The 13,460-nt window shown below is 49.1% G+C and overlaps 1 protein-coding gene across 2 annotated transcripts; it reads right to left on the bottom strand.

Moving 5' to 3' along the window:
• Nucleotides 1-418: 418 nt before the first annotated feature.
• WDR13 (WD repeat domain 13) lies at nucleotides 419-13,394 on the bottom strand. Of its 2 annotated transcripts, none has more exons than XM_063936015.1 (10): nucleotides 13,262-13,394; nucleotides 10,257-10,343; nucleotides 5,586-5,823; nucleotides 5,377-5,486; nucleotides 5,170-5,300; nucleotides 4,706-5,013; nucleotides 4,428-4,608; nucleotides 3,502-3,643; nucleotides 2,466-2,584; nucleotides 419-723 (listed from the first exon to the last, which is right to left on the bottom strand). In XM_063936015.1, the coding sequence occupies exons 2-10, from the start codon at nucleotides 10,295-10,297 to the stop codon at nucleotides 539-541; spliced, it is 1,455 nt and encodes a 484-aa protein (XP_063792085.1). In that variant the 5' UTR covers nucleotides 10,298-10,343; nucleotides 13,262-13,394; the 3' UTR covers nucleotides 419-538. The 2 variants fall into 2 exon arrangements, with proteins under 2 accessions (XP_063792085.1, XP_063792086.1); XM_063936016.1 differs by lacking the exon at nucleotides 13,262-13,394 and adding an exon at nucleotides 11,576-11,665.
• Between the last annotated feature and the right edge of the window lie 66 nt (nucleotides 13,395-13,460).

The raw sequence follows: 13,460 nt of genomic DNA, 5'->3' as shown, positions 1-13,460 counted from the left end.
GGTCACTCTACGAAGAAAACGACACCAAAAAAACATAAAAACCTCATGTCGACCTTGTTCCTGTCGACATTTTGTCCATGTCGACCTAAGGTGTGTCGACCACTTGGCGTCGACCTATGGTGTGTCAACCTTTTTGCTGTCGACCCTCAGTCCCAGACCCCATAAGAAGCCTACCTTCCTGGAATATGCACACTGCACTAATAACGCTCGCTTGCATTACCAAACTCCCCGTAAACAGCTGAAAGCGGATTGGCTGCATATTTTGCGCACGTGTAATGAAATACATAGCTCCCAGTATCTAATGCCACAACACACACCTGTAACAACAGATACAAGCACACGTTTATCTACAGTTGAAGACTGAGTTTGGGCTACACTGGCCTAAACGCTCCTAGTTCAGAAATCATTTCCCCAGTACTTGGGTTCATGGAGTTTAATTTCATAGGATACAATACAGCACATATAAATAAGAGTGGTTTATATAAGGAAACGGGACTCTGCACATACAGTTCTGCTACAGTGGTGGTGGGGGGGGTGATTACTTCTGCTCCCTCCGCCAGATGATCACCATCCCCTTTGCGTCGCTGGAGGCCAGCAAGCTTTCATCACAGTTGAAACTAACGCCCAGGACGGCTGCGCTGTGGCCCTGCAGTTTGTTCACAATGGCTTTGGTGGCCCGCTCCACATCGAAGAAGTAGACGCACATGTCTTCACTCCCCGTTACTGTAGAAGGAAATAGAAAGCTTGGTCAGGGCGACGTTACATAACTAGAACACTGGTGCCAAAGAGGAAAGAGCTGAATGTTACACCATACCACCAGCAGAAGACACTATGGAGATGTCACTGCTTAATGCCAATGCTTGCTGGGTGGTCGGCTTAAGTAGTGGGAGGAGCAAGTTTCTGCCGCTTTTAGGGCTGATTCTGTTTGGACCGATCTCTTCAACGACGCAAATGGTGAGTTTACATGGAAATATTAGCAGTGGTAAGTACCGGGAGTACCAGCGCACAAAACTCTACAAGGGACCCCTGAAAGCTCCAGAAGCAGTGCGGCCCTGGGACCTGATGCCATGGCTACTTTGGGCCCCTTGCAGCATTAACTTTGAGGAGCCTTTCAGTAGTATGTAAAGCTCTGGTAAAAGCCATTTGTTCGTTTGGCATTAACACGCCAATCCACCTCCCACCTGTCCTGTCTGCTATGCAGTGGTAAATTAATTATGCCAGAGGGGAAAGAGGTGCTGCAGCAGCCATGCCCACTGCAGGAGTGTAAGCAGCTCCAATGCAGGAGCCTGGCAATGATAGAGAAAGACTTCTACAATTGTGGGCACTAGCTCAGTGCCCGCAGTTGTAGGACAGCGATGGGCATGGAGACCTGGCAAAAAGAGGAGTGGTTAGTGATGGCATACGGATAAACTCCACCCGATCGCTTGGTGCAGTCAGCCAATCTGACATCAGCGACTGAGCGGAAACACTTATAAGGGAATCTCTATACTAATAATATACACTGGGTGGAGATGGCACCGTTGTTGGGTCCTCATTCATCAGGACCACTATTGGACAAGGTAATTCAGACATCATTGTTGGGCTGCGTTTTTTGCAGCCCTGCGATCAGATAGTCACCACCTACAGCGGGAGGGGTAAAATGCTGTGCAGGTGTGTGATCGCTTTTGCAGCAGATCTGCACAAACATCACTTTGTGCAGTCTCCGCATTGCCCAGGACTTAGTCTGCCGCTGCGTTTACTGGCTGCTGATCGGGGGCCGGAGCTGACGTCGGACACCCTCCCTGAAATCGTCTGAGCCCGCCTGCGTTTTTCCGGACACTCCTGTAAAACGACCAGTTGCCAAACACAAACTGCCTCTGCCTGTCAGTCACCTTGCGAATGCCCGTGCGTTCGGACGTTTCGCCCCATCTTGTCGCTAGGCACCGATGTCCGACGGGTCGGCGCATTGGGGTGCATACGCATGCTCAGATCTGAATGCACGCAGGTCTGAATTGCCCCCTATGACCACTACTTTCTACTATAGGGCACATTGTATAGTGGGAGCATGGTGCAATTACGACAGCTGTATATAAAATTGTGTCAAGCACCTACCCAGACAAACCTGAATAACTGGAATGAGGGCACGCCCTGCTATGGGTTGTGTGCCGGAGAAACGGCCGTATATAGACTGTACCTCCATGTGCTGCTACAGTTCTGGCTATTCCTCCTGCGGTAATGCACTGTACTACACGGAGATCAGTCTCGGGTATGAAGGAGAAACCCAAGGCGGTACTTCAGCCTGTTCATACTTACAATAATAGTTAAATAGAAGACTAAAATAACTTTCAGGAAATAATGGAGTATTTTTTCATATGTAAAAATAAATAAAAGTGCATAAGGTTATTCGGTTAACAAAAAAAAAAAAAGGCACTGTTGCATGATCCAAAAAGACTGAACCCCTCCCCCCCGTACTACGACGTACTTACCGACACAGGCTCCTTGTCTGAAGGACATGAGTGGGCAGAAGATACTGCGGATGGCATTACTGGATTGCTGGATCGGGAAGGTTCGTTTTAACTGCAAAGTTCCCTCGTTATCCACAACCCTGCAGCACAGAGAATGGGAGGTGATAATTAGGCATCGATCTGATTGTACGCAATTAACTTAAAGGAGCACAAATTGTGCCAAGCGGAGGAGAATGTACATATTAGACATGGTTTTATTTTATGGAATCTGAGAAACGTTTGGCGCAAAGATCCTCAAATGCGGTCCTCAAGGCACGCCAATGATCCAGGTTTTACGTATATCCATGCTTGGCCACAGGTGAATTAATTAGTGCCTCAGTCACTTTGGTTTAACAATCTCTGCTGAGCCATGGCTATACCGAAAACCTGGACTGTTGGGGTTGCTTTGAGGACCAAGTTTGAGAACCTCTGCTGTAGGGGTTTATCTGCCACTTATATATCTACTTATTGACATCATTTTGGAGCGATCACCCCATTTAATGATGTAATATTCCATCCCCAGCTCTTGCCATTGGACACACCTCTATTCTAACCCAGAGCGATCCTTTTTCACTGTGCCGTGACCGCATTATCACGGCGATAACCCGGGTTTTAGCGGCAGTTTACAACATGGGAAGATCCGCGGGGAAGCTGCTTCCTGCAGCGCCGATACTGATCCTGGGGCGGAGCCAATGATGTCAGGGGCGGGGCTGGAGTCTCTACTGCTGCTGCTGCAAGACTCCCATCCCTACTGTACCAGTGTGCAGTGTAAATGGCTCCGGGTCGGCGTTGCGGTGGAAAGGGGTCATTCCCGGGCCCAGTTTTGAACTGTTTCATATCTCAGGTCCGACCTGGTACTTAGGTGGAAAAGGGGTGTCAGACTCATACTAGATTAAGGATAGGAAACTACTGTAGAGTGACCCCAGCGAGCATATTTACTAACACCATGGCAGCCACATTCCTTCATACAAAGAGATAATAAATAGTATATGGTTCTGTTCGCCGGCAGGTGTCGTACCTGTACAGTAGCAGTTTGTTAATACAGGCGTTGACCAGCAGGGAGGGGTCTCGGGCCTCGCGGCTGATCCACGAGCGGGCAGAGATGCTGGTGATGGCACTACCTTCTGACACGACCAGACGTTTGGCTTTTGTCAGCTTACCTGCAGGAGATAAATATACATTACTACTGTGTGCAAGAGAAGTCACAATTCGCGGCACTGCTCCATCTGTATAACGCCGGCATATACCCCCAAGCCAAAACCGATTGTTACCGCAACAGAAGCGTTGTAGAAACGTTTCAGCCTCCAAAACCGCTGCTTCCTCCGTATGCTGAAGCGTACATTGGTGGTCATTCCGAGTTGTTCGCTCGCTAGCAGATTTTAGCAGCCGTGCAAACGCTATGCCGCCGCCCACTGGGAGTGTATTTTAGCTTAGCAGAAGTGCGAACGAAAGGATCGCAGAGCGGCGGCAAAGTTTTGTTGTGCAGTTTTAGAATAGCTCAATACCTACTCAGCGCCTGCGATCACTTCAGACTGTTCAGTTCCTGATTTTACGTCACGAACACGCCCTGAGTTCGCCCAGCCACACCTGCGTTTTTCCTGGCAAGCCTGCCTTTTTCCGAACACTCCCTGAAAACGGTCAGTTGACACCCAGAAACGCCCTCTTCCTGTCAATCACTCTGCGCCCAGCAGTGCGACTGAAAAGCTTCGCTAGACCTTGTGTGAAACTACATAGTTCGTTGCAATAGTACGACGCGCGTGCGCATTGCGCCGCATGCGCGGAAGTGACTTTTTTTTTCCTCGTCGCCTCCCAGCAAACGACTGCAGCTAGCGATCAACTTGGAATGACCACCATTGTAAACTGGGTTTCCGTCACCCCCCCCCCCCCCCTTTTCCCCCGCACTACAGAATAAATGCACCATGCCGTCACTCAACTCCCACTCACCAGTGGCCATATCGAAAAGGAACGAGAAGATACTCCCGCGGTCGTCGCCTGCCCACAGGATACGCCCGGCCGAGTCGAAAGACAGCGACAACACTCGCCCGGTCAGTTTGCTGCTGCCGCCCTTGACCTTTTTACCAGTGGAGATATTCATGACGTGGACGTTGTGTTTCCCGTTACCGACCTGAAAAAAATGGCACAAGACCGCGCAGGCCGTTAGAAAGTGGCGGCGCGGGAGGAATATGGAGACGGGTACGAGAAGGCGGTTGCTCTGCACTCACCACGGTGAGATTGTTATTGATGGGCTGAAACGTGCAGCACAGCAGCTGAGCCGAATCCGGGTCCGGGATCTGTCGGATGCAGCGGCCGTCCTGGGTGTTCCAGATGCGCATGCTGCCGTCCAGCGAGGTGGAGACGATAATGTCGTTCGACAAGGACCAGGCGAAGTCACTGACAGGACACGTGTGGCCACGCAAGGTCTGCAGCACTGCGGGGGGTGTGGGCACCAGCTGGCACACGGATATCGTCCCATCCAGCGAGCAGCAAGCCAGGAGGTTCTTGTCGTCGTTGGCAAATTGCACCTTATGGACTGGACACAATATAAATCAATCATACGCTGGCCCAATGCCACGTCTCTGTGTACGCGCTGCATCAATGAATCCAGCGCTCAGAACTGCGACTACGTTTAGCCCGCCGGTTCCCAAACATCTACTCTCGACCAAGGACAAGTCTGATGGTCACCTACCTGCTTTATCCACGTGTTGGTCAAATATATGGTACATGCCGGCAAAGGCGTAATTCTCGCTCAGGGTGGTGTCGCCAGCCATTGCCCGGCTGGCCTCTGCCAGTGGCGTCGGCACCACGCTGCCGGGAGCTCTGTGGGGGTACAGACGCTGTTAGCAGGCATCCATTGTAACTGTGTGTCCCCGTCCCCCCTGGGGATTTTACTCACCTTTCCTCTTGTGCCACACGGTTCATTTGCGCCTGCAACTGGTAGGAGCCGCGACTGACCGAACGTCTGTGTCCTCGTGACCCCTGGGAACGTGGCTCTTCGTCCAAATCCTAAAATTTAAATGACTCGGTATTCTCTTTCTGCGAGTACCAACATGTCCAGGACGTGCCCCCCCCCCAGACCACCAAATAAGCCTCCCTGCTACTCACTTCCATGCGGTCCAGGGTAGTGCGGGAGCTGCGGATGCTGTTGCTGTGTGCCCGGAAGCTGCTCTGCTCAGACAGGGGACCGTACCGCTGGGCAAGGAGTTGGCTGCGCAGCTTCAAGTACTGGCGCCGCAGGAGCGGCTCATATCCAGCCTTCGCATTCTCTCGCAGAAGCTGACTGCGTCTGCGGATGTACTGTGTGCGGAACTGCGGGTGTGCAGGAGTGCGGTATGCGTTGTACCTGAGAGAGTTATTAGAGTCACACATCCGTCATAATGCATACAGCCTGCCCCCCCCAGTCACCACACACACACACACACACACACACACACACACACACACACAGCCTGCCCCACCCCAGTCACCACACACACAGCCTGCCCCCCCAGTCACCACACACACAGCCTGCGCCCTCCAGTCACCACACACACAGCCTGCCCCCCCAGTCACCACACACACAGCCTGCGCCCTCCAGTCACCACACACACAGCCTGCCCCCCCAGTCACCACACACACAGCATGCACCCTCCAGTCACCACACACACAGCCTGCCCCCTCCAGTCACCACACACACAGCCTGCGCCCTCCAGTCACCACACACACAGCATGCACCCTCCAGTCACCACACACACAGCCTGCCCCCCCAGTCACCACACACACAGCATGCACCCTCCAGTCACCACACACACAGCCTGCCCCCCCAGTCACCACACACACAGCATGCACCCTCCAGTCACCACACACACAGCCTGCCCCCTCCAGTCACCACACACACAGCCTGCGCCCTCCAGTCACCACACACACAGCATGCACCCTCCAGTCACCACACACACAGCCTGCCCCCCCAGTCACCACACACACAGCATGCACCCTCCAGTCACCACACACACAGCCTGCGCCCTCCAGTCACCACACACACAGCCTGCGCCCTCCAGTCACCACACACACAGCCTGCGCCCTCCAGTCACCACACACACAGCATGCACCCTCCAGTCACCACACACACAGCCTGCGCCCTCCAGTCACCACACACACAGCCTGCGCCCTCCAGTCACCACACACACAGCCTGCCCCCCCAGTCACCACACACACAGCCTGCGCCCTCCAGTCACCACACACACAGCCTGCGCCCTCCAGTCACCACACACACAGCCTGCACCCTCCAGTTACCACACACACACACACACACACACACACACACACACACACACACACACACACACACACACAGCCTGCACCCTCCAGTCACCACACACACACACACACACACACAGCCTGCACCCTCCAGTCACCACACACACAGCCTGCCCCCCCTCCCCAGTCACCACACACGCACAGACTGTCCCCTCCGGTGATTATATACACTGCTCAAAAAAAATAAAGGGAACACTAAAATAACACATCCTAGATCTGAATGAATGAAATATTCTTATTAAATACTTTGTTCTTTACATAGTTGAATGTGCTGACAACAAAATCACACAAAAATTATCAATGGAAATTAAGGGGTATATGCAATTGCGGTCGAATTCCCGAAATCGCCAAAAAAAAAAATCGTCAATGCAATTCAGTACTTTCCGTCAAAAAAACGGACTTTCAAAATTCGACTTTTTGAAATTCGACTTTTGTCAAATTCGACTTTTCTGCAATGATACAAGTGCTGCAATTCGACCAAAGTATATTCAATTGAAGTTTGGAAATTCGACAACAGTGCTTTTAGACAGTAAATTCGTCATTTTCAATCCGCCACACTTTGGTGGGTGAAACTAATAAAAAAAATTTAAAACATGTTTTTTTTGGTGTTTTTTTTATTGGTAATAGCATATCTATTTATATTAGAAGGGATTAGGTACTTGGTTTGTCTTTTTTGGAGGCACAAGTATTTTTTATATATTTTTAAAAATAATATTATTTTTTTTAGATGGAATGGTAAAATCCCGGTAAAAAATGGTGTGGGGTCCCCCCTCCAAAGCATAACCAGCCTCGGGCTCTTCGAGCCGGTCCTGGTTCCCAACTCCCCCAGGGTACCCCGGCCAGGGGTGACTAGTTGGATATTTAATGCCACGGCCGCAGGGCACTGTATAAAAGTGACCCCCGGCTGTGGCATTATCTGTCCAGCTAGTGGAGCCCGATGCTGGTGTATAAAATACGGGGGACCCCTACTCTTTTTGTCCCTTGTATTTTTTGCACCAGCACCAGGCGCAGAGCCCGGTGCTGGTTTTAAAAATACGGGGAATCCCTGTCAATTTTTCCCCCGGATTTTTAGAACCAGGACTAGCTCGAAGAGCCCGAGGCTGGTTATGCTTTGGAGGGGTGACCCCACGCCATTTTTTTTTCGGGTTTTTCCTGTTTTTTCCCGTTTTAAAAAAAAAAACGGATCAAAATCCGTCAAATCGGCCGTTTTTCGGCCGCGGGACTGTCGAATCTGTTTTTTATTGCATATGGTCAATTTCGGCACCCACTTGCCGAAATTAGCCTGTCGAATTGTGTCGAGTTGAAAAACGGCCGCTAATTTGCCGCTAATTGCATATACCCCTAAATGTATTAACCCATGGAGGTCTGGATTTGGAGTCACACTCAAAATTAAAGTGGAGAAACACACAACAGGCTGATCCAACTTTGATGTAATGTCCTTAAAACAAGTCAAAATGAGGCTCAGTAGTGTATGTGGCCTCCACGTGCCTGTATGACCTCCCTACAACGCCTGGGCATGCTCCTGATGAGGTGGCGGATGGTCTCCTGAGGGATCTCCTCCCAGACCTGGACTAAAGCATCCGCCAACTCCTGGACAGTCTGTGGTGCAACGTGGCGTTGGTGGATGGAGCGAGACATGATGTCCCAGATGTGCTCAATTGGATTCAGGTCTGGGGAACGGGCGGGCCAGTCCATAGCATCAATGCCTTTGTCTTGCAGGAACTGCTGACACACTCCAGCCACATGAGGTCTAGCATTGTCTTGCATTAGGAGGAACCCAGGGCCAACCGCACCAGCATATGGTCTCACAAGGGGTCTGAGGATCTCATCTCGGTACCTAATGGCAGTCAGGCTACCTCTGGCGAGCACATGGAGGGCTGTGCGGCCCCCCAAAAGAAATGCCACCCCACACCATTACTGACCCACTGCCAAACCAGTCATGCTGGAGGATGTTGCAGGCAGCAGAACACTCTCCTTGGCGTCTCCAGACTCTGTCACGTCTGTCACATGTGCTCAGTGAGAACCTGCTTTCATCTGTGAAGAGCACAGGGCGCCAGTGGCGAATTTGGCAATCTTGGTGTTCTCTGTCAAATGGCAAACGTCCTGCACGGTGTTGGGTTGTAAGCACAACCCCCACCTGTGGACGTCGGGCCCTCATACCACCCTCATGGAGTCTGTTTCTGATCGTTTGAGTAGACACATGCACATTTGTGGCTTGCTGGAGGTCATTTTGCAGGGTTCTGGCAGTGCTCCTCCTGTTCCTCCTTGCACAAAGGCGGAGGTAGCGGTCCTGCTGCTGGGTTGTTGCCCTCCTACGGCCTCCTCCACGTCTCCTGATGTACTGGCCTGTCTCCTGGTAGTGCCTCCATGCTCTGGACACTACGCTGACAGACACAGCAAACCTTCTTGCCACAGCTCGCATTGATGTGCCATCCTGGATGAGCTGCACTACCTGAGCCACTTGTGTGGGTTGTAGACTCCGTCTCATGCTACCACTAGAGTGAAAGCACCGCCAGCTTTCAAAAGTGACCAAAACATCAGCCAGAAAGCATAGGAGCTGAGAAGTGGTCTGTGGTGACCACCTGCAGAACAACTCCTTTATTGGGGGTGTCTTACTAATTTCCTATAATTTCCACCTGTTGTCTATTCCATTTGCACAACAGCATGTGAAATTGATTGTCAATCAGTGTTGCTTCCTAAGTGGACAGTTTGATTTCACAGAAGTGTGATTGACTTGGAGTTACATCATACTTGCCTACCTGCCCCTCTCCATGAGGGAGAAAATGCTCTGTTCCTGGACTTTCCTGGTAATGTATGATTGCCATCACCTGTGGTGAGCTAGGTAATTGATAAAGGTGTTTCACCACAGGTGATGGCAATCATACATTACCAGGAAAGTCCAGGAACAGAGCATTTTCTCCCTCATGGAGGGGGTCAGGTAGGCAAGTATGAGTTACATTGTGTTGTTTAAGTGTACCCTTTATTTTTTTGAGCAGTGTACACACACACACACACTCCGGTGATTGTACACACACACTGTCCCCTCCGGTGATTATACACACACACTGTCCCCTCCGGTGATTATACACACACACTGTCCCCTCCGGTGGTTATATATATATATATATATATATATATATATATATATATATATATATATATATATATATATATATATACACACACACACACACACTGTCCCCTCCGGTTATTATACACACACACACACACACACACACACAGTCCCCTCCGGTGATTATACACACAGAGACACACACTGTCCCCTCCGGTGATTATATACACACACACACACCGGCCCCCTCCGGTGATTATACACACACACACACTGTCCCCTCCGGTGATTATACACACACACACTGTCCCCTCCGGTGATTATACACACACACACACTGTCCCCTCCGGTGATTATACACACAGACACACACTGTCCCCTCCGGTGATTATACACACATTGGTTACCTTGCATCCACTGCCAGAACCTGCTGCCAAACTGCAGCCATTCCCTGAACACGAGCAGCTTCCTCACTGGGAAAGGACGGAGAAATCCTGAGAATGGAGTGCAGTAAATACATCAATTAATAAATTCAATTATGCGTATTGTTCTAGCCTCTATTGCACAACAGCATATATATGTCACGCGAGGTAGTGGGCTGGTACACTTGGGGGAGATTTATCAAAGCTTGGAGAGAGAGCACCAGCCAATCAACTCCTGCCATGTTACGGGCTGTGTTTGAAACATGACAGTTAGGAGCTGATTGGTTGGAATTATCCACTGGATCGCTCTACAAACTTTGATACATTTCCCCCATAGATTTCACTGTATGGTTTGAACTGCAACTGTCTGTTCACTCTCCAGTGAGACATGCATGGACGCCCGCACGCTGTATAACGGAGAGGTAGCCCGCAGCTGGCACACTCGCCATGGAAAAAGCGGAAGCATGTCCAGCTCTGGCTTCAATAAATTGATTTTATAACCTTTTCTAATGACGGAATGTTACTCCTGATGAAGCACCCGTGGTGAAGTCCTTGTGGCCACATTTTAATAATTCACTAGTCATCTATGAACATTACAGAGACATACAGGACGCGCACAGACACAATATTACTTCAGTCAGAAACAGTGACATCACAGTGCCTACATGATGTCACTAGTTCCTACTGAATTGATAATTTGGAGAATGAACTAATAACTTATCTCCAGTGTGCGGCTGATGTAGAGATAGTAGGAAAATGGGTGTAAATCACTAAATAAAACAATAGCGTATTGCTGACCATATGTACAGATATATACATCTTGAGATGGGCATGGCATAGATATGTGCCTGGTTTATGCCAAGTCACCAGCAGCGGCGTGTGTAGCGGGTGATAAAGATACACCCCCTGTGTGGGCAAATCGTCTGCACCGGCTGTGTGCCCATGTATGGAGCAACTCCGTCACTCTACACGGGTTGGGATTGAAATGCCGGCATTTGGGATGTTGGCGGTCAGAATACTGATGTGCCATCCCAATGATCAGAATCTCAACAGGAGATGGTAAGCATACTTACCCTCCCCCAATAGCCCCCTAACCCCCCCCCCCCTTCTAGCAGCTAACCCTAACCCCTCTTCCTGCAGCCTAACCCTCCTCCTCAGGGGTGCCAAACTCTAACACCCCACAGCATAAATGGTCATTAGCCAAGTACACACTCACTAGGAGGAGGACCACAGAGGGCGTATTTTACTCTCATCAGGAGGGTCACCTGTGCCCCAGGGCCGCAGCTTAACCACTGCTCAATTACCTGGCAGTCCTAGCTGTGCTGAGCTCCTCGGTTTTCCTAGAGAACCTGAAAAATAATGTATTGTCTTCTCCAGCCAGGAATGGCTCCTACTGATCTCTGAGGGGTGACTCTATACGGATCACAGCTATCCAATCAGGTGCTAAGGAAATCCGCACACCAATCAGAATCATCATTACTTCCCCAAATGCTATACTCACTCATATCCAGCATCCATTTCCCTCGGTGTGATTTGTGTTTATGTAATATATAGCTTGGTGTGAACTTCTTACCGTGATAGCAGGATATGGAGGTTGTCGTATTTTTATACACACTGATGCATACACCGCAGGACAAACCTCTGACAATTACACCCAGTATAGCTAGGCTAACCATACTGTCCCTTTAAACCGGGACACATGAATTACACAGGCTCTGTGGCTGGTTGTACTTAGCCACAGAACCTGTGCAATCCATGAGCGTCCCGGTTTAAAGGGATAGTATGTTAAGCCTAACTACAGCTAGCTATATGCCTTACATTATCCATCTGCCTAACTACAGCTAGCTATATGCCTTACATTATACATCAGCCTAACTACAGCTAGCTATATACCTTATACTATACATCAGCCTAACTACAGCTAGCTATATGCCTTACATTATCCATCAGCCTAACTACAGCTAGCTATATGCCTTACATTATCCATCTGCCAAACTACAGCTAGCTATATGCCTTACATTATCCATCAGCCTAACTACAGCTAGCTATATGCCTTACATTATACATCAGCCTAACTACAGCTAGCTATATGCCTTACATTATACATCAGCCTAACTACAGCTAGCTATATACCTTACATTATCCATCAGCCTAACTACAGCTAGCTATATACCTTACATTATCCATCTGCCTAACTACAGCTAGCTATATGCCTTACATTATACATCAGCCTAACTACAGCTAGCTATATGCCTTACATTATACATCAGCCTAACTACAGCTAGCTATATGCCTTACATTATACATCAGCCTAACTACAGCTAGCTATATGCCTTACATTATACATCAGCCTAACTACAGCTAGCTATATACCTTACATTATCCATCAGCCTAACTACAGCTAGCTATATGCCTTACATTATCCATCTGCTTAACTACAGCTAGCTATATGCCTTACATTATCCATCAGCCTAACTACAGCTAGCTATATGCCTTACATTATCCATCTGCTTAACTACAGCTAGCTATATGCCTTACATTATCCATCAGCCTAACTACAGCTAGCTATATGCCTTACATTATACATCAGCCTAACTACAGCTAGCTATATGCCTTACATTATCCATCTGCTTAACTACAGCTATCTATATGTCTTACTTAGTGAGCCTGGGCTACTGTATGCAAGATATACTATATATAGCAAGACACCAGTAATTGCTGGTTTATTTACCTAGAGTGCGAAATACACACAATATATATATATATATATATATATATATATATATATATATATATACACACACACACACACACACTCTCTCTCTGTTGGTTATATGGTGTGATGCCTATGCCTTATAAATAAGTGGACACTGTAGGACACCTGATACCATTAGAAATGGATTATACAGGTAACATACTAGCAATAGCAGAGGTATGACATCACAGTGAGACATGAAGCTGATATATATAATATATAGACAGCGGGATACCTGCTCCGCCGGAAGCTCCATCCGCCCAGACTCCAGCGGTGACGTCATTACGGGATAAACCTCTGGCTCCAGCAGCTGTCAAACGCTCCACCAATCACAGAGCAGCTTCTCTCGGCTTCGGCCAATAGCCGCACAGAGCAGGCGGGGTTTTTGTTGTCAATCACCTTGATTGTGTCAACTTCACAACAAACGCCCGCTT

The sequence above is a fragment of the Pseudophryne corroboree genome, chromosome 8 (genome assembly GCF_028390025.1).
Source record: "Pseudophryne corroboree isolate aPseCor3 chromosome 8, aPseCor3.hap2, whole genome shotgun sequence".
Classification (NCBI taxonomy): domain Eukaryota; kingdom Metazoa; phylum Chordata; class Amphibia; order Anura; family Myobatrachidae; genus Pseudophryne; species Pseudophryne corroboree.
This window is presented reverse-complemented; position numbering and strand designations above follow the sequence as displayed.

Coding starts and splice junctions, on each gene's coding strand:
- WDR13 (XM_063936015.1), bottom strand. CDS start 10,297: ATGGCTGCAGTTTGGCAGCAGGTTCTGGCAGTGGATGCAAG. Junction 5,014..5,169: donor CCAACACGTGGATAAAGCAG/GTAGGTGACCAT, acceptor TATTGTGTCCAG/TCCATAAGGTGCAATTTGCC. Junction 4,609..4,705: donor TCAATAACAATCTCACCGTG/GTGAGTGCAGAG, acceptor CATTTTTTTCAG/GTCGGTAACGGGAAACACAA.